Source organism: Lagenorhynchus albirostris, chromosome 15 (genome assembly GCF_949774975.1).
Source record: "Lagenorhynchus albirostris chromosome 15, mLagAlb1.1, whole genome shotgun sequence".
Lineage (NCBI taxonomy): Eukaryota > Metazoa > Chordata > Mammalia > Artiodactyla > Delphinidae > Lagenorhynchus > Lagenorhynchus albirostris.
The window spans coordinates 4,952,380-4,974,229 of NC_083109.1; the positions used below are offsets into that span (position 1 = coordinate 4,952,380).

General features: G+C 45.3%; 1 protein-coding gene across 2 annotated transcripts in view; it reads right to left on the reverse strand.

Moving 5' to 3' along the window:
- Window positions 1-819: 819 nt before the first annotated feature.
- Window positions 820-21,850, reverse strand: part of VAPB (VAMP associated protein B and C) — a 49,163-nt gene continuing 28,132 nt past the window's right edge. For both annotated transcript variants that reach the window (XM_060123613.1, XM_060123612.1), the window contains exons 3-6: window positions 10,275-10,378; window positions 6,642-6,722; window positions 4,514-4,690; window positions 820-2,285 (exon numbers count right to left, since the gene is read on the reverse strand). In XM_060123613.1, coding sequence (XP_059979596.1) covers window positions 2,127-2,285; window positions 4,514-4,690; window positions 6,642-6,722; window positions 10,275-10,378 — 521 coding nt within the window. In that variant the 3' untranslated portion in view covers window positions 820-2,126. The remainder of the gene's footprint in view (window positions 2,286-4,513; window positions 4,691-6,641; window positions 6,723-10,274; window positions 10,379-21,850) is intronic.

Here is a 21,850-nt window from a genome sequence, read left to right on the forward strand (position 1 = left end):
AGCTCAACAGGTGCTCACCAAGTCCTAGCCCCGAAAACAGAAAGAGGTTTCACAGGATGATTAGTTTTAAGAGACAACTTTGGATTTTAGATTTTGATTTTTAGCTACACACAAAATGCCACCATCCTCGGAGAAGCTGAATTCCTTCTAGATGCACACGAAACACTTAGTCACTTCCAAAGACCTAAGACACAAGTGTCCCAGGTACGCTTTTTGAGAACCTGGTCACTCGACCACAGGCGCCAGCAAACTCCAGCCTCATGGGCCAAATCCCAGCAGCTGTTCTTGTGAATAAAGTTTCAATGGTACACACGGCAACATCCTTTAAGAAAACGTCTACCAACTCCTGCTCTAGAGGAATGGGACTGTACTGCACCCCCAGGCACTATTTGAGGCACCCCCCCCATCACTCTCCTTTCAAGGTCATGAGGTGTTAGAAGCCACATGAAGAGCAATTCGTTGCAACTCCTACACTCAGATAGGTTTTACTCCACTTGGAGAAAACAGCAGGAAGCACAGGCTTCCCAGCTCAGTCTTCTCACTCCTCTTCCTAAGTACCTGGGTCCACACGGAATAGAGACTGGAGAGTAAGTTATAACCGGGCAGCCGGCCTTCCATAGCTTCACGCCATGGGTGTGTGGTCGAGAACAAGGTCTAGTCAACGTTTACCGCGAGTTCTCAGGATGTACAGTAAACATGTTATATTTCTCATCGATAGGGTTCATTTTTAAATCAACCTTCCAATGACAAAATAATAATGATAAAAATAATGTCTCCCTCCCCCCGCCATTTAGCACAAGTGACAAAATGACAAAAGAACTCTTAATTTGGGGGCTTTATTTTAATTTTTTTTTCTTTTAAAGATGCTACATAGTCGAACAGAATTGGATTGGTCTTTTATGGCATAAAATTAATTCACAAACTCTCGATCACTACTTGACGGATTATCTGACGTTTCTCTCCCACCCCCTCCCAACCCCACCGAGCCGGTTTCCTCTCTGCTCACCCCTCTGCTGCCTGACTCACATGCCCTGATCCCCAGCTAGGGCCACACGGGGAAGGTCAGGGCCACACTGGGGCACGTGTGCTGAAGCGTGAGTGGTGGCTGAGGAGTGGAGAAAGAAAGAACAGTACAGAGATCGGCTGCCCTTCCCCACAGAGAGCGTGACCTAGAGCTGACTGCCACTACTAAGCACTCCCCTCCCTACGAGAGTCGTTACTTATTTGCACAGAAAACCACTTCCCGGCAGCCGTTTTCCAGCGTTCCAATGAGCCGCACCTCCATCTGTGTGTACAGCCCAGAACCTCCAGCAGCAATGCCAGCTTCACCCAGCAGAGTTAGGTAGCACAGGTGATTTTAGGCCACAGAGTTAATTATAATCTTGTGACAAGAAAACATGAGATGAAATACATTAAATAAGTTAAATATGCATTAAACATCTCTGAATAACAATTCAATCTCATGACATGAACCAATGGTTATCTAGCTTGGTCCCTTTAAGAGAACAAAGCCTTCACTGACTTCTATTTCCAGAGTATTGGGTCACTCGGGCAACATACACCTCCCAGCATAGCCGATGCTGCCACAGCGCCGTTCTTCTCGGCCTCAGACTCTCTCCATCAGTCCCAGGGAACTGATGGCCGGGGCAGACATGGAGGAGCAGCCCGGAGGGAGCGAGCAGTGCGGGGAGGACGCCTTGGGGGGGATGCACTCTCCACCGCGCTGGGCTCCAGCTCCCCGAGGGCCAGCACCAACAGGCAAGGAAGAGTGTCGTGTTGGAAGAGAGGTGATTAGCAACATGGACCAAGGCTACAAGTGTTTAAAATGACATGTACAACATGCCAGTCTCGTTTAATCATGGTTTCCCTTGTCATTAATAAGGATCATTCTTTTCCCCCGATCATTTACTATACGTGTTAAACTTTCTAAAAGATTGTTATTTTATGTTCTATGTGTGTGTGTGCACGCGTGCGGCAGCACACACGCGCAGGGAGGGGTAATTTAAAGGCAAGACCTGTGAGATGTCATCATACATTAACCTCTTTTTACACGCGGTTATGATACACTTAAATCCCATGACATGGCGGAGCCATCAATCCAATTTACCATCCTTTGCCTGCTGCCTCTACAAGGCGATCTTCCCTATGATTACACCGACGATAAAGAACAAAACCACCAGCGCTAGTAGCCGGGTGCTGAGGCCCTCCTCCTTCCCAGCCGCAGCTAACACGGGAACAGGGCTGTTGCTCTGCGCTGCCTTCCTCATCCGAAGTCCATCTTCTTCCTACGGGAGCAAACACACGTTTCAAAGACAGTCCAAGGCACCAGAGCAGCAGTCAACTGTACAGCTTGGGGGACGCGGCAGGGAGGCGGTGATGCCCAGACTCGATCACATGATGAGGTCCAACCTCCTCGTTTTGCAAATGGAGAAACAAGCCTACACAGAAGAAGAGACTGGCTTGAGGCCACCACAAAAATACTGCCGGGAGCCCCTCTTTTCTCCCATCCATCCTACACAGTGCTGCTGGGTACCTTTTTATACCACACATCTAAGCAGGGGACTCCCTGGTTACCCATGATTTACAGAAAAAAACTCTTCAGAGAAAAGAATCACAAGAAACGACCAAGTGGGGGACCTGGAAGTTTTCAAAGGTAGAGCTCTGTATATAGTTGATATCTGATGAGTTACAGGTAGACTGCTGGATCAAAACTGTGATGTGTGTAATATTAAAATGAACTTGATACATGCATCTCAAATATTTTCTACTTAACGCATGGAATTCCCACCAAGGAAATGACTCTCTTTCTCATACGCGTGAAGATAACTTGGCCATTTTCCCCCGCACACACAGACCTGTACGAACAGAAACTTCTGCTTTCTCCACGTCCCCAAACGGGGCGCACACCAAGGCTTTCCTACCCCGGCTAGTTACCCCTCGACTCATCCCTGACGCCCACACAGCAGCTGCACCTTCTCTTCTTCTGCTTCAGTCCATTCACATTCAGCAAGTGCCTAGCGGGTCTTGAAGACAAGAGGCATCAACCCACCGAGCAGACTTTCCGTGACACTCATGGCCACCTCGGTGGCACCGCTCATCACACTCGGTATCAGTATTCGTGTCGGGGCCTCCCCGGCTACCCTGGTTAACAAGGGAGCTTATCTTAAGGGCAGGGACTGCCCGTGTCTGTATCCACAGAGCGGGGTACAAGGTAGGGCCTTAGGAAATGTGCTGGCCAAGTGACAGGAGGAAACAACACAAAACAAGAAATCAGTGTTTGGCAAGATAAAGAATCTTCTAATGTCAAGATTCGCCCGATAATATTTTAAAAGACGCTCTGCTCACGGGGCATGGCCAATACGACTGCGCAGTGATAAATGACTGGTGCTATTCGATTAACTTTAAAAAAAAATGGGCACAGCAATACAGCATTTATTTTATTGGGTTTATATAGAAGCTATTTCTACCTATTTATCACTTTAAATGGCACAGAAGTCTGTTTCTGAAGAGCAATACATTCAAGGAGAACCTCTAGGCGTATCTTAGATTTTTAGCCAAAAAGTAGCGTGTCAGCTTCATAATTTACTCCTTACTAAAGGAAGTCAAATCAAGATTACTGCCAAGAAAGAAGATGATGCCATTTCCCAAACTCTGTCAGCCCTCCTGTATCTACTACCTTGCTAGAATAAGAGAAGGAAAGTCAACTGCCACGAATTTATGACGTGCACCTGGCGCTACGCAGTGAAAAAAGCCTATCATGTGGTTGGGGGACATGATCACGATGCAGAGAACAGATCGGCCTCGAGATTTAAGCTGCAACGAAAGACCCTATGATCAGACGTTCAGAAATGCTCTCTTTAATACTGCGTATGAAACAGACATACTTTTAACACTGGAAGGGGCCTTAAAGGGGTTTTGCGAACAGAGGCCTGGGAGCCGCCGTGACTAAAAAAGATTCACAGCGAGCCCAAGTTTGGCTGGTCATTTCCACAACACTGCAGGCCTCCAAGACCAAGCGAAATGCACCTGCTTCCCTCCAATGCCAACCGCCGGGTCAATGGCCACAAGCTGGAGACTCTGGTTCCCTGTAATTTCCACCCATGTACGGCGACAGCTTCCCACCTCCAGTCTCCTCACCGCGTTAACAGCAGGATGAGACCCTACTGCCTAGACCTATTTAGGATCCTCATGAAACAGAATTATGCTGTGTTAAAACAGAATACAGGTCAGTATTTACCCACTTAAAAAAGATTCTCATCCAGTGGGGATGGAGTGGGGTTTGAACATGTGAATTCAAGATAGCCATTGCTGTTTTATTTTTAGTCTCAGAACTGAATTTCAATTTACGCTAATGGATTGTTTGTTTGTTGCTTTTATACGAGGTGACAAGAGTTTATATTGTGCAAATATAAAACAACTCTACAAATGCTGGGGTCCATCAACTTCCCCACCCAAGATCACAGCGAAAAAGCCCCTGTTCCCTGCAGATGATCAGAAAATAAAACGCTGTTACCTTGAACTGCTTGTTCTCTTCCCGCAGCCTCTGAACTTCACTCTGCAGCCGCTTACATTCTTCCATCACCTTCTTAACTTCAGTGTCATCCAAAGAAGAACTCAGAGCTTTAGACACTGTTGGTGTTTCTGTCTTTGATGCAGTTGTGGATATAATTTTATTTATTTCTACATCATGCTGTTCAGAAATAAATGAAAGCCCAAGTGTCACCAACTATGTAGTAATGGACTTTTTAATGCAAAGTAAAAAGTAGTTCTCAGCAAACACCACACGTGGTAGCGTTTCATCCACACTGTAAAATGTCACATTTACTTTTAATATGGATTACTTTATCTAGTATCTTAATAATCTAAAGCAACTGCGCTCCAGAAATCATGGATAAGGGCAAATGATGAAGTTCGGCTGAGACTAACACGTCAAAGAAAGAGAGGAGGGGCCGTGCATACTGCACTATCAAAGTCCTGCCATGCAGAAATTAGCACACTGTAACTGTGCAAGCTCAGGAATTACCATCCACAAATTACTGTCACCACGAAGGTCTGAACACCCCCAGGGCTGGCTGAGTGGGGGTCTCGGAAGGCGGCCAGAGGGGACGTAACACAGAGGGCGATTTATTTCATGAAGATGGAAGGAAGGTGCAGTAAACTCAGTGTCTACAATATTTCAGTCTGGGGAAGCACCACATTCCTCCATTTCCTCGGCCAAGACTGTGCTGTGACACACTCTGGAGACCGGCGGGGGATGAATCAGTAGGTGGGGAGAGGGCATGGAAGCACTCAGGTGTGTCGGGAAAATAAAATAACTGGGGATCGTTGCCCTGGGGGTTCCATGCAGCAAACTGAAAACTAGGAGCTCTACCCTTCGTCTCTCCCAAGTGAGAAGAGTGAGGCCCTGAAAGGCAAGGCCCCAGCTTACAGAGCTAATCACCTAGCACAGAGCTAGGGCCAGAACACAGATCTCACAGCGTCCACAACTGACCTTCCCAGGACTGGAATGGGAATGGGAAGGAAAAAAAGAAAAAAAGACCAGTGCCATTCAAACCAACAGGATAACGATAGTGGTCAATTACTGAGCAGAAAAAAAATGCTACGTGGTTTCGACACGAAGCATCAGCATTCTTGGAGACGGCTATGGACAATGTTGAGGAGGTGAGCATTTCTATCTCCCACCTCCAGCTGTTAACAGCCAGGGTGGCTGAATGTTCTACATGTGTTTTAAACTGTGTTTTTAATACAATTTATTATAAGTTTTTTGACTAGGTTGAAGGGAGGTCCACATTAGCATTACTGATACAATCTTCTCTCTCCAACTGTTCACAAGCCAGGGCCACGACAGGCTTATCCCTTGGGTTTCACACAGAGAAGAGAGAGCTGACAGCTTGGAGGAAGTCGCTCCTTGCCCTCACAAGCTCGAAAAGCAAAGGGGGCGATTCTCAACAGGGAATCATTCTGCCCCAGCAAGGGCACATTTGGCAATATCCGGAGACATTTTTGGTTGTCACAACTAGGGGGTGCTACTGGTATCTAGTGGGCAGAGGTCAAGGATACCGCTACACATCCTACAAGGCACAGGACTGCCCCCACGGCAAAGAATTATCCAGCCCAAGTGTTAATAGTGCTGAGGTTGAGAAATCCTAATCTAAAAGCATATTTTGACTGAAGAGGTGGGTGGGGTTCAAGGGGTAGAGAGGTGGTGCTGAGGGAAAGTGTAGACGGGGAAGCCTACAGGCGGCACTCTGTAGAACAACAGAACCTCAGAGCTCACCACCACCTGTCCACCAAGCACCACGATAAGCGGCAAATTATTCCGTTTTGGTCTTACCCACCGTTAAATAGCAACCTATAACTTTGCCAAGTCACAGAAGCTCTTTGGAATTTATGACATTTCAACAGCCAACAGGTTGCACTTTTCAAAGGGAAAAAATGTTTCAATTAGCTGTCTTTCTGCAAGTCTCTCAAAGGCAGATTTCATGAAGGCCCACTTACTTGTTAACTTCAGCTTATTTTTTTCTTCATACGTCAGAAAAAGGAAAATAATTTGCCAACTTAAATCTTGGTTTTGCGGGAGACGGTATGCAAATAAGCATCAGCTTGCAACATCAATTACTGTTAACTAGAAACATACTTACTGGTTTATCATTTTCTGCTGGCAATTCAAACACACATCTAAGTTTTGAATCCATAAGGTCTTCCGGTTTTGCCTCCTTCCACTAAAACAATTTAAATTTAATAATCAGGATATTATAAAGCTGCTGGAAGAATAATTTTCTTCCTATAACTGACAATTTCAGAAAAATACTCTTAATGAGAAAGGCCTGATGTATATCAAATAAAGAACTTAAGTCTGCTGAGATTTCAATACTTTTAACATGACAAGATTAAACGCACTAGCTCTCCTGAATATATACTCTTCTTCACAGACCCCAGTCTTGCTGCCGGACCCCTCAGAGCCCACCAGCGCTCCTCCTGTCGCCAGTCTGCGGGAAGCACACGGGACAGAGAAGACCACCGCTGACCCAAGAGGAATCTTCTAAACTACAACTGGATGGCCTAAGGACATCTGGGCTCTCCTTAAGAAAACACAACTTACTTCACAGGGCACGTCCTTCTTAAGAGAGAGTAGCATGTGCTATCTGGGAGTGGTTTTAGAACACTGCCAACTACCAACAGGGCACAAGAACTGGCAGGCCACTCCCTGTGATCGCCACTGTCTGGGCTGCCCCCCACTGCCTCAGTGTGCTGGTAGTAATATCTCCCTGACTAAATCCATGTCCTGGGACGATGCACTTCTGGCTTACTCCTCCTCCTCTTGGCAGTGGAGGACAGGAATCCCAGGTGTTCTGATCATTACAGACCAGCATAGCAGGAAGGCTGCAATACAGAAAAAGGAACGAACTCCCCCACCCTCACCCCAGAACCATGCAGGAGGCAGCGAGAGCAACACAGTACCAAGAGCCAAAAATGGGAAATAATCTTTGTGTTGAACAATAGGGAACCACCAAATAAACCATGGCAGGTACAGTCAATGGAATAGCATGCCATTCAAGGGATACTGAGGAGTGTTTAATTGCATGGGGAAAATTCGCAGGATGTTAAGTGAAGAAACTACAAGCAATATCTTAAGTCTGTTCCTCTGCACACGCGCGCGCGCACACGCACACAGTGTACGTGTGCCTGCGTGCGTGTGTCAAAAGAACATCAGGCAAGGATCATCTCTGGGTGCCAAAAATCACCAAGTGAAAGACTGCTCGCCGGCAAGCAGGATGTTCATGTGGTCTCCAAGTATCTGATTACTCTGAGTATCACAGATTACCTATTAACCACAAGGGGAAAATGTGCTTTGACACTGGGGAGAGTTGGCATTCACCATCTTAACCAAGTAATCAAACTTAGTGTCACCAAAAGAGGGACAACACGGCATTAAACGCCTTCTAATATGGTGCATCATACATGACACCACCTAGGGAATATTCTTGCCAAAATAAAAAAAAAAGAAAGCAAAAACATTTAACCTGAATTTAATCATGAGGAAATAATTGGACAAATCCAGAATGTGGGACATTCTGCAAGTCAACTGGCCTGGACTGTAAAAAGGGTGAGGGTGCTCCAGGAGAAGAAAACCTAAAGGCCATTTCTGGAACAACTGGAAAATGGTGACCATGGGTATGGGTTTCTCTATCAAACATTACTGAATTAATGTTAAGCTTCTTAGGTGTGACAATGGGACTGTGGCTATGTAAGAGGCTGTCCTTGTCTGAAGCAGTTATAGGTGGTGAAGGGTCATGAAGTCTGTGTCTTACAGCCAAGTAGTTCAGCAAAAAAGGAAGTTTATGACAGCAACGAAGCAAACGTGGCAAATGTTAAACGGTGCATCTTAGTAAAGGTTAGATGAGTAGGCACTACTATTTTTTCAACTTTCTGTATATCACAATATAAAGAAAAATATTTTAAAGTAAAGAAAAAGCACAAGGCTCTCATTAACAGTGGTTGGGTTTAGTATAAACAAATTACAGGTCACTTAGTTTTATTTTTGCTCATTTGTATATTTCCAAAATTTCCAACAATGTACATTTCATATAAAAAATTTTTAACTGTTATAAAAGTTATCATGGAAGCAAAATTCACCTTTATTGTATATAGAGTGCCTGGCCTATAACAGTGCTCAGATAAAACAGCTGCCAGATGCCAGACACTACGCCAAGTTCTACATACACAGCACATTTAATCCCACCACAGCCACGTGAACTAGGTGTTCATCCCCATTTTACACGTGACCAAACCCTCAAGAGAGTTAATGAACATCGCCCAAGGCCACAATGTTAGTAAGAGGCAGAACTCAGCTTCACACCCAAGGCACCCAAGCCCATGCTCTTCTCACCAAGCCATGCAGCAGAAGCCAAACAGATTATATTCCTGGATATTCCACATTCTGCATTTGCCATACATTTCCTTGGTCACACAAAGTAACATGAAGTGACACATCATGTTCCAGGAAATAAAAGTAGCGAATGTCTCAACAGTCATTCCTCTTCGAAGGAATCTTAAAGGAAGCCTACTCTCCCTGATCTCTCTGAAACCCCCAAATATCTAGCTTACCCTTCATTTCCTACCCAGAAGTTAAACATGCGTGAAGGTGGTCGGTTATGCTTTTCCGAGATGAAAAGCAGCAGCTGTGTGGTGGCACGGGGACACGAAGGTAGGCTGTGCATGAAAACAGCACCTAGTATACAACTGTGAAAGAGAAGCAGCGGTACAGTGTGCATCCCAGCTAACTCAAATTTGCAGCCATTCCTCGGATGACTTCAGTCTCTTAGTTTCAGTTGGCGAACTGCAAAGCAGTGAAAACCTTGCGGCAGTCCTGCCCTTCTTTCCCAAACTGTGAGGGCTACACAGTCTGTCCTCACTGGTGCTGTGGATTTTTTTAAGGTTTATCCGTATATTGTGATACACACTCACAGCACCAGGATGCCTGCTGATTTATTCAAGTGAAGCCTTGGGGAAGAACTACCATTATAATCTTCTTCTAGAAAAATCAATACGAGGGATTGATTGCAGGGCCCCGCCCCCACGGCTACCAAAATCTCAAGTCCCTCACATAAAATGCTAGGACCGCTGGCCCACATCCACAGATGCAGAACCCACAGAAATGAAGGGCCAACTGTAATATATCAATTATTTATTTTATGAAAATGAAGTCATCTTATTTTTACCAAAATTAAGAGACAGAGTTAAACATGTATTTAAGCAGGGGAAAAAAAAATGAAGGAAACTTGGGGAAAACAACAACAACAACAAAAAACCCAGAATCATGCTTACCAGAACCAAGCATGAAAAAAAAAATGCCTAAAGGGTTGAAGGATATTTAGTATTCAACTCTCTCCCATCCCTCTGGGTTCTGGAATATGGGGAAGATGTGGTAGGAAGGTTCTCTATAGTGAAAACTGTCCTTTTCTGTGGGGGGAATGGGAGGGGGGTGAAGGGAGAGAATCCTCAGACCATTCAAGACACAATCCACCAGAAGAAGGAACTGCTGAAGGCAACCAGATATAAAAGTCAGAAAAGAAGTGTTCTAAAAAGTTACATGAAATGTTAAAATCAAAGTTTTAGAAAAACCATAAAGGCAGTCAAAGCACAAACCTCCCTGAAGGCACCATTCCCCTTTAAAATCAATTTTGACACATTTTGAAATGCATGCACCCACAATTCTGCACCTAATCATTTCTTTTAATTACTGAAAAAAATAAGAAGCATTCAGTACTTACTACTGCTTCCATATCAGAAGTGTCAGTTGGAGCAAACATAGACTGAACCATAAACTTGTGTTTACTTTTCTCATTGGGATCATAATCGAAAGGCTGTAACATCACTGAGAAAGAAAATATTTCATTAGGAGGGTCAGAGCTCGGTTACCAGCAGCCATTTGTTACGTTAATTACTTGTAGTTTGGTTGTAAAGCAGTTTACCAGGACTCTGTCTGAGCCTTCAGAAGCCCCAGGCCTTCAGGATGACCAGGTCTCAAACCTGAGGTCCAGGAAACTGAAGGGACTTCCCCAAGGTCCACCTGCAGGTAGTGGCAGAGCCAGGACTGGGGCTCAGGACCCAGGTCTTCTGATTCCCAGCCCACTGATCTGCCGCTAGGGCACACCTGACCAAACATCTGCTACGGGCCTTACATCCAGGTCAACCAGGTAGAAACACCTGTGCCTGTTGTGCTCAAGAAGACACGTGCAAATGATCTCTTCAGGAACTAAAACAGAGTAATCCAAGACATCTGAGGAACTGTTTTAGCTTCTCTCTGTCCTATTTCCCACGTCAAGGTCATCAAAGTAATGCTTCAAATGCAATTTTGCCAAGAATGTTAGGGAATTTTCAGAACCAGCACCCTCAGGGCATGGAGAAGACACCACCAGCTTACACCCTTTTTCTCCCTAAGCACCTAGGGGAGTCTCACATAAGGGCTCCCTGACTGAGCACAGCCACTGCGCTGAGCGAGGTGTCGTCCCGTTCTGACCGGCTGCCCTAGGACTTACCACCCTACCCCATTAAATGACAGCTGCTTTCAAATACAGGTTTTGCTACAAGCCTTTGACTAAACCACACATCTCACTAAGTTCCCTGAAAACTAACTTTTCCATACCCAGGAAAAGCCCACTGTAGCCCTGACCTTGATAAGAGCTCCCTGGGACTGAGCGTCTCCCTTGGGCCAGAAGCTCAGCTCTGCACTTCAGCTTTATCATTACCTCAAAGGCAGGTAATGTTGTGGAAGTTATTTTGATGGCTGTTTTCAGATGAAAAAACTGAAGCGCAGAAAGGTTGGCTAACCTGCCCAAGGTCACACCGCGGAGGAGTGGACACTCCAATGCAGGTGGTCTGACTGGAAAGCCAATGCTCGTGGCCACCATGAGGGGCTGGCTCTCTGTCCTCTGACAGTGCAGGTCCTGTCCTTCTCCACCAGCACCTCTGCTGCTGGGCACTCGTCAGTGTTCTCTTGCCCTTGAACACCACTTAGAACTTCCCAGGTGCTTAAAGCCTCACAATCAACCACCCCCTGCAGCAGATGCAGGGCACCTACCCTAAGCCCTAGCTCATAAAGGAATCGTGAAGGGACTCAACAAAGTGAAGGGACTCGACAAAGTGAAGGGACCTGCTCAAGGTCACTGTGCTGGGAAGCAGCAAAACTTCGACCAGGAGCCACGTGCAGTCAGCACCCCTTCAGCCACAATGGACACTCCAATTCGCGACGGGGTCACATCCTGCACGCACCGCAGACCCACCATCACGTATCTTACAGAACCACCCATGATGAGGAAGAGAAATACAAACACCCCCCTCCGTCTTATCTGTAACGAGCCCAATGCCCAGGAGATGAGAGCAATCGGAAGACACGGTTAATTTTCAGAGAAGTTGGCTCTTTAGTTCCAGTGACACTGGATCACACACAGAGAATGGATGGGTCCAGAGACCCTAAGACAACCCCACATAAAGAGCCCCAGGAAGTGCTGCTGTTCCCTTTCCACTCTTCTCCCCCTTCCTCCAGGAGGTGTAAGCCAGAAAGAAGGGCTTGGGTCGCAGGCACGTTCTAAAGCAAACTGACCCTTTTTCTCTCTACCTCGCCCCACACTCCCATCCCCAATGCCTTCGCAATGTCCCAAAAAAGGAAAATAACTTTTACTAGGGCCCAGTACGGACTAGGCACCAAAGAAGGAATATTTTCCTTAGTTCTCCCATCAGTTCTCCCAACAATCATAAAGATGGCCATGTCTTTATGTTCTAGATGAGAAGACAGGGCTTGGTAGCCTCCCTCGAGTCCCATGGACAGCGTATTAACTGATGGAACCAGAGCTCCACATTGGCTTTGTGTCCACAGTCCGACTTCCACACCACAGGTTCTCGAAGTGTTACTCCCAGACCCCGAGACCCACCCCTCAGGCGGTCCATAAAATCAAAACTGCTCATAATACCAAGACGTTACATGTTACATGCTTTTTCCACTGCACTGACATTCGAAGTGATGATCGGCACAAAAGCAAAGGTGGGTGAAACTGCTAGTGCCTGAGTGCAGACTTTACTAAATTCCAACCCCTGACAATGCATCTTAGCACTCTGTACAATGAAATGACAAGTACACATCAAGCATTTCTGCTGCCTTGGGAAAAGCACCTGTGCAACTGTTTGGGTTGTGAGCTCAACTGGACGCTTTCTCATGGAACCATGTACTTGAAAGAACAACCGACAGAAAAACTATGGTTATTCACACCTGGGCATACAGCAGATATTTTCCTGAAAAATGAATGAAGTGAGCCTGTCACTTTAAGGAAAACAACTTATAGTTGTTGCCGGTGACAAAAACCAGGCATTCAAACAGAAGTTAGAATATTGGAAAACCTCTTTCTGCCACCAAGAGCTTCACAGTTTCCTGAAGATTTAAGGACTTTTCCAATGAGATCAGTGGGAACAGTAACGAATGTACTTTTCTGATACTGTATAATGAGATGTCAACAGCTGGAAGATCTGTATAACTCAGCTAGCATAATATTACCAAAGCCATCAAGTGTAAGAGAAACCAATGCATTTTAGTGAAACAAAGTTCAAACGGTTCACTGACAGGGTGTCAGATTCTACACTGTATTAAACTTTAAGAAAGTGTCACTTGTCAAGTTTTGGTATAGTGTCAAAGAATAATGTCTATAATTATCTGAAAAGGCTATTAAAAATACCCTCTCCTTTTCCAATACATATCTGTGGTAAAGGTGGTTTTACTTCATATATATTCACCAAAACAACACATTATAACAGACTGAAATGCAAAAGCAATTGAGAGAATCCAGCCTGTCTTCTATTTAGCCAGAAATCAAGGAGATTTGCAAAACATATTGAATAAAGCCATAATTTTTTTGAAAAGTTATTTTCCACTACAAATGTTACTGTTTGCATATAACTGTATTTATTAAAGTTGTTATTAAAGGAATACTTTTTAAATTTCTCAGTTTAATTTGCAATACGATAAATATTGATACAACCCACAAATCAAAAAAAGCTCTTTTGGTCTTTGATTTCTCAGAGTGTAAAGGGGCCCCGAGACCAAAAGGTCTGACCACCGTTATTCTACATCAAGCTGCCTCGCAGGCCCCTCCAGGAGGAAAATGCTCGTGTTAATAATTCAAGTGAAGGCACTGGTGGCTCTGTGTGGTCCCCTTCGTGGGAGAATGTGCAGTGTGAAACAGAAAGCAACCTCACACAAACCAAGTCTTGAGTCCCGTATGTACCCAGGCCTCGGGTGGAGACAGAAGCACACGTGCACGCGCATGTGTCCCTTACAGGGAGGGCACTGGGGCTCCCTGTGCTCTGCTAACCAAACCACCCTGCAACCTCTTGCTCCACCTCTGGAGAAGGGCGCTGTCTGAGACCCCCTGCCACCCTCGGACCTTGAAGGTGGCATCAGTCCAACTCCAGGCCTAGAGCAGGCTGCCTGCCAAGTCGCCACAGTGCAGAGCTAGAAGACCCTCAAGAGGATGTAACTGACATTTAGACCTCGAGGCTCAACAAGAATGTAAGCACACAAAGAAGTGGGTACTGGTGGTAACAAATCACCTTACAGGAGCACTGGAGACAGCAGAGGCGGCGGGTCAAATACCCCTCTGCAAAGGCTGGGACTCATGAAACAAACGCAGATGCCCGATGCACTGGTGAGACTGGCAAGGTGAAAACTTTAAGCTGAGTGAAAATGGTGGCCGCTGGTGAACTTCTGCAGCAACTCTCCTTCCACCTAGAGCAGTAGGTGGAAAAGAAGGCGTTTGCCTTCATGGGCCTTCATGGTCATAAAACACTGGATCAATAAGATCAGACTTTCTTCAGAAGAAATGCAGAATATATGCCGCTTAACACACACACACACACACACACACCCCCCTCAGAGAAATGACTTGATTAAATGCAGCATAAAAGCTTCTTATGGGAACCTGAGCAGGTCACAGATCATGTTCATCTGCATCATAATAATGGCAACAGAGCAAATGAATAAAAGTCTAACAAGCACCTCGACACACGCTTTATTATTTTTTTAATCTCAGAATTTTATCTTTAAAATGTCCCTCTCCTTGTTCACATGACCACAATCTCAGCTCAGCTCCTTTCTTGTGGGCTCCCCAATCAGCGTGCGAGAGGGAGGATGTCAAGTGGCACCCAGGCTTTGTGAAATTTCATAAACCCTCGCTGGGCCTCAGCATCTGCACCCTGCTGAACTAACACAGCCCCCAACTCATGTCCAAAAGTTTGTATTTCTCAGCTACGATCATCTCATGTTGAATTCAATTTGTTATACTCTATTAGCTGGAACTTTACGAGAACATGACAGAATAAATGTTGTTAAACGTTTGTTCTTTCGGCTGCATACATGCAAATTGTGACAGAAATTATGTACTTTTTTCCATGACAGGCTATAAAAGAGCTTCCCATTAACTTATTTCACTTGAATACCAGAGACACTGATGATAAAATCCTCTTAAATGAACCATCTATCCTACTTTTAAAATGTATTGCTGATACTACACTAAAAAGAAGCCTGTTACCAGGAGACGGCCGGGAGACCAGGTCACCACTCACCAGCATTAACGCTTTGTCATACAATGTCTGCTATACTGCAGACTGCGAAAGCGTGATCCTGTTAGGAAAGGGGCTTCATGGTCATAAAACACTGGATCAATAAGATCAGACTTTCTTCAGAAGAAATGCAGAATATATGCCGCTTAACACACACACACACACACACAGACACACACAGACACACACACACAGACACACACACACAGACACACACACAGACACACACACACACACACACACACACACACACACACACACACACACACACACACACACACACACACACACACACACACACACACACACACACACACACACACCTCAGAGAGATGACTTGATTAAATGCAGCATAAAAGCTTCTTATGAGAACCTGAGCAGGTCACAGATCATTTTCATCTGCATCATAATAATGGCAACAGAGCACATGAATAAAAGTCTAACAAGCAACTCGACACACGCTTTATTATTTTTTTAATCTCAGAATTTTATCTTTAAAATGTCCCTCTCCTTGTTCACATGACCACAATCTCAGCTCACCCCACCCCCCAACACCTAAGCCTCTCCAGCTAGATCTCCCCACCTCCTCCCAGCCTCTCTCTCAGACAAGCTGCCCTGCAGAGCCCTAAAACGCTACAAATTTAATCTCCCCCTAAACACCCTACTCACCATCACGATATTCCTCGGACCAAACACCTGCTACAAAAAAAAAAGCCTATTTCCCAAGTAAAAAACAATCAATTCAAGTCCACAGCCTGGTTCTCTCAGTTTACTGATATGATCCAACAACAGGCTTCCCTGCTGGTCCAACAGGTGTGCACATGGCGCTGGCCACACCCCCGCATGCAGGTATTCTCCTGTCGTTACCCAAGTCTCCTCTTATCATGTTGGGCCTAGGAGGCTGCCACATCCCTCTCGGTCCCCCTGCCCTACTCACATCTCAGTATGTCACACCTCCCCGGGCTTCATCTGACTCTGAACCTGCCACTAGTCTGACTCTGTCATGAGGGGGTCTCCAGCTTCAGCGTGCATCAGACCCACCTGGAGTGCTTGTCAAAACACAGGTGGCAGGGTCCCACCTCCAGTTTCTGATTCAACAGGTGGGGCTGAGAACACGTATTTCTAACCTGTTCCCAGCTGCTGCCGCCGGTCCAGGCACCCTACCTGGAGAACACGTGCTGCACGACACCTCCTCACGCCGCAGCTCCTACTAGAATGCTATTTCACACTCTCATCTTACTGGGGATCTTATTCTATCAGCGGACACTACTGATACAGAGTTCTCCCCACATGTTCGCCTTTTCTACCCAATTAAGCTGAGACCAGGACTTCATGCTTTGCTACCTCACATTCTGGGAACTAATCTGCAGCTTTCCACTGGTTGAGGAGTATGCCCCCTCTTCCCTTCCAACATTCAAAGCCCTCTGGAATCATGCTCCCCCCAGAAATCTCCCTGGGCAGCACAGAGAGAGGAAACCCTCTTTAATCCTCAACCCGCTGTCTTCTCTTCTGCCCCACTTCCCAGAGCCACTCACTCTTCATCTCGTGGTTTAAGACAGTGGTTTCCAATCCTCTCATCACCACTGTGCTCTCGCATTCTCTGGCTTTGCTTTCATGCCTCTGTCAAAAGACTGTTCTCTACTAAACTGCATTTACAATGTCATAATGAAGTCACTGCTCCACTTTTTTGAAACTAATCAGAGACACACCAGCACTCTGTCATCAGCTTATGATAACCAGTATTCCACAATGAGGGGACAGAGTTCTAGCCTAAAGCAAAGCGGACATTTTAGTGAGACTGGGTGCCCTTATCGTGAGTAAATTTATTACTTCCTTCAGGATGCTCAAAATGTTGGAAACATGACTACTTTCCTGGACTTCTGTCTATTCAGGGACCCATGGATGGAACTAAGAGTCTAGAGAGTAAATAATTAATTTTATCTATTTATAAATTGGTTGACACTGAATTGTCTTTGTGCTCTCTACAGGAGTTTCCAGTTCAGTACAGCCCATCTTAGATAACAAATCCCTCAGAGTCTTATTGATTTATCTGTGCAGAGTTTACAGTGCAAATGTACCCCAGTATCACTGGAAAATGAGGTGTGCAATATACAATCACTGGCCAAAGAACATGGCTGACTCACTCTTTTTTATAAATATCTTTTAAAATGCACATCTTTTTTCAAAGCTCCAACACACTTTCCTATCTCCACTAACACTTCATACTGGAATACCACACAGCCTTTCCTGAGTACTCTCGTGTTCTGATTATCAACATCCATTACATGCCACCTTAATATGACCCACAAGCAAGGTCTCTCGGGACTGACCCGCCGCACAGGGAGAACGGTGTGCCCTGAGGTTCGGGCAATCCCAGATCCCTGCTGTTACCTTCCCGTACTTGTTCTCTGCGGTGTTCCTGTCCAGGCCTTCACTGTGGCCACCGCTCGCAGCCCTTGCCCTTCACTCTGGCCTGTGATGGGCTGGACATCAGAACAGGGTTAACAGAGAGTCTAAGGTAAGAGTATAAACAGGACAGTCAAGACTAGGGAGCCTAAGTGTAGAATGTGCAAAAGGTGCTGTAACCAGTGAAAGGAACATTACTTTTGGCTGCTCCTCGGCCACGCTGTAGTGAGCTGTACTGAATGTACTTCAGCTAAGTGAGGTGTACTGAATGTACTTGGATAAAGTCCTCTTGATCATGATCTTTGAAAAATGTAAAAACTAGGGAAATTGTGTTACACTCATAAAAAGTGAAACCTAGGATTCTCCTTAAGAAACTTCAATATTACAGTAACCTTTTTTTTTAATAAATTTATTTACTTATTTAGTTTTGGCTGTGTTGGGTCTTCGTTGCTGCACGCGGGCCCCCTCAAGTTGTGGCGAGCGGGGGGTACCCCCCATTGCGGGGCGTGGGCCTCCCACTGCAGTGGCCTCCCCTGCCGCGGAGCATGGGCTCCAGGTGCGCGGGCCTCAGTAGTTACGGCACACGGGCTTCAGTAGCTGTGGTGCACGGGCCCAGCGGCTCCGCGGCATGTGGGATCCCCCCGGACCAGGGCTCGAAACCGGGTCCCCCGCACTGGCAGGCAGGCTCCCAACCACTGCGCCACCAAGGGAAGTCCCTACAGTAAACTTCAAAAAAATCTTTAGAAGCACGATTAAGCTTAATTACTGTTGGTACTTTCCCCCTTTTTTTAAAAACCAGAATCTCATCTGGTGAAAAAGATTAAAGACATCTTTCAAGTATGAATGTGAGTTGTTCTTATCTGAGAGTCATAAAGCTGGTTCGTGAAAACCACTTAGGAAAAGGTTCTGTTTATCAGAGACTTCCCAAGCAAACGATCAATCAAAGAAGAATGTGGCTGTTAAGATGCCCATACCTCCAAATTTAGCTCCCACTATCAGCACTTGACGGATGAATCCCTGACTTCTTTCTCTAAGGGCAGGGCACTTATACTCCGGACGCTAATCACCTAAAAGCTGCAACCCAAGGTTGGCTGGTCCAGGGCAAGCAAGCACCTCCTTTAAACTGAGTCAGCAAAATCTTAAAAGGATTAATTATCAATTGTAGTACTACCCAATTATGTTACCTGACCGATGTTTCCATCCAAGAAGAGCTGCTGATATGCATTCTCTGTCCTCGGGATTTTACTGGAAGAACTTTACGCTTTAAATGTGACTGAAATAAGTGCTGAAAAGGGCTATATGTCAGGAATAAACACTGCTCCTTAATTCTCTGGATTTTAATTTAAAACACAGATTCAGACACTAGAAGATTTGTGTTGGTTTGTCTTTAATTCATTTTCAATTCCCAGGGTACACTTAGTAAAGTGTATCTGTACCTAAATATCGGTATCTTTAATGACTCTTTCCAATGCCCCCCCCACCAAACAGATATTTTGCATTTCTAATTTCCTTGGTACAAAGGCAACCAATATGCATAATTGAACTGCAAATGGAAGCGTGCTTGCTACTTTAGTGAAATTAGAATTCAGTGAAGGCTATAAAAATATTAAACTTAATATCATATTACAGGAAGCCTAAGCATTTTTGATGGGCCCATAATTTTACCACTTCACCTGCTGTATCCGCTGGCAAACATGGTTTGGAATATTAATGGAAAACCCCCTCATTATGAAACTGCAGTATTAAAACAAAAAAATCCACAACACTAACAGCTTACCACAGACATTTTCAGAAATTATCTACCTTAAAAATATTTTCCCACCAGACAGTTCAGAAAACAGATTTAATTTTGTAAAGCTAGAACAAATGGAGAGAACCCCCACTGTTTCAAACAATTCATTAATTCAAAAAGTTCTATTTTCCTTGCATTTAAAATCTCTAGAGGAGAAAATCCAATCTCCTCTCCTCCAATCTCCATTTAAGTGTGCCTATTTTGCTGAGGTCCAGATTTGAATAATTCAAAACCGTCTCTAGCAGATGGTGCGTATCAAGGGGCAAGGGGCCAAAACCATGGCATTCTGGGCCAATTAATGCAAACACAAAGCACCCAGCACCCTCCCACCTACTGCCTGCCTCATCCAACAGGCACAGATCCCAGAAGGGGCTGTCAGAAGGAGATGCAAGGAGCACCTATCTAAAGGACAAAGAAAAGGAGTCAGAGACACGAGTGACTGGATCCCCAAACACTCCTTTGCAAAGTCCACATGTTTTCACCTACCGACACAAGAAGTTTAGGTTATACCTGTTTCCAACTGTAACTTTACCACCTGAGTTTATACAAGAGTTGTTGTGTTTTTTTTAAGGGCCCAATGAGTGATGTGCCGTCTTCTGAAGAAGAGACATGACAGGTCAGCGTCTGGACTTTCGATGCATAATGTAAGGTCCTGCGAATATCAGATTAAGCTGACAGCTGAGAAGAGTTTCACAGGGTGTGTCTGAAAGACATCTGACAGCTGGAAAGTCTCAATCCCCCATCAAAACCCTGATCTGTGTGCCCTCAGACCTCAGTCTGTGTTGCCAGCTCCATGGGTGGATACCACCCCCCTCCTCCTCTTTCCCCTCCTCCTTGCCCCCCTCTCTCAAAGAATGATTTATAACCTTTCCTGTCAGCTAGCACATCCCAAGGGTTTTCAGAGATGGGAAAAAAATAATGTACTAGTCATGTCCTTTTCAGGTATGCTGTGACATTCTGTGTGGTAGGCAAGGCAATGCTGGTAGTATTTTCAGTTGATTTGATGACCTCCTTTTCATAGACTGTATTTGAAAATTTACTAGTGACTTTTCACTATAAAACAAATGCATATTATAGAAAGAAGAAAAACAAAAATTTCTTCTTAAATTAGAAAAATTTCATAAATTAGTAAAATGTATAGGATTGATTTATTTCTAAAAAGGCAATTCAAATATGTACGATCCACCTTCAACACAAACTAGCCAGTTTTTGTCAAAGCTAGTGGAAGAAAAATGCAATCCCACTCTCGTACCACGCTTCCCGTTAAAATCCTTCAGCATTGGTAAATACTCTGTGAGGCGGACACCACTCTCTCCACCTCACAAATGAGAAAACTGGAACCTCGGGTGGTTAAGAGTATTGGCACAGGTCAGCCGACAGGCTAAACAGCAGGCTTGGGCTTCCCAGTTCAGGTTTCCGAAGCCCAGCTCTAACGCCCTCTGAGTAGAGCGGGTGCAGCCCAGCTCAGCCGCGCGCTCGTGCGCGCGGGAAGGGAAGGCCGGCCTCCGAGCCCTCTGCGCTGCCCGGCCGCCGGGCGCCTCCTTCTCCTGAGGACAGTCTCTCTCACCCGCAGGAACCCGGGAACCCCACGTCCTCACCCAGATGCCATCACATGGCTGCATTTTAACAAAACCCTTGGAAAAGTGCAGTGCTTCTACCCCAAGACATGAACATCTAATAAATGATACAGCGGCCCCTCAGCACGGAAAACTACAGCAAGTGGAGGCTGGTCTCCTCTGCCGACTGATGAGGCTGTCCCGAAAATGCAACAAAATCTGGCTTTACCCAGGTGCACCCCAAGCACTGAGACCGATACACACCAAATAAAAACAAAGGAGGCCTTTCTCACGTGTAAACATAATCTTGTCTCATTAGGAGGAAGGTCTGCAGACCCATGGACATTTTGTTATTCAGTGGCTTTTTCCCCCAAGTACATGACATTTTGAGAGCCAAGGTATTTTGCTTTACATTCATTTGTAAGTGGGGCCATCCCCTAACACTGTTGAGGCAGTTCAGTGTCACCAAAGAGCCACTAGATCAGGACAGACACCTGGCTTCAAATACTAGCTCGGCCACTAATCACCCATGTGCCTGTAGGTATTCACACCCACTCTCTGAACCTTACCTTCTTATCTGCAAAAGGAAGGCCACAACCACAAAATCTTGGTCTTCCTTAAGGAGGCAGACATAAATCAAAACAAATGCCCAGGGTTCGTTATTACTTTAAAAAACATTCCTCTGATGGGGGAGGGGTGAATCTTTCTGAAAGAGATACACATATACTCACACACGTTTATACTTCATATTGGAAAGCACACCTACACTGTACAACTGCCCGTTGAGACTATTCAGAAAACGATGTTGCTGCCCCATGTCTACCGTGAAAACATCTAAGTCTCATCTACTGACAACCTTACTCAAATTTGACATGGGCAAGGAAATCAAGAGGTAAAGAAGAAGTCAATTTTAAAAAGAGAATTAAAGATACCAGCTGCCCTTGATTTCAATGAAAAAACTGAAACCCTCTGGATCCAAGGAACA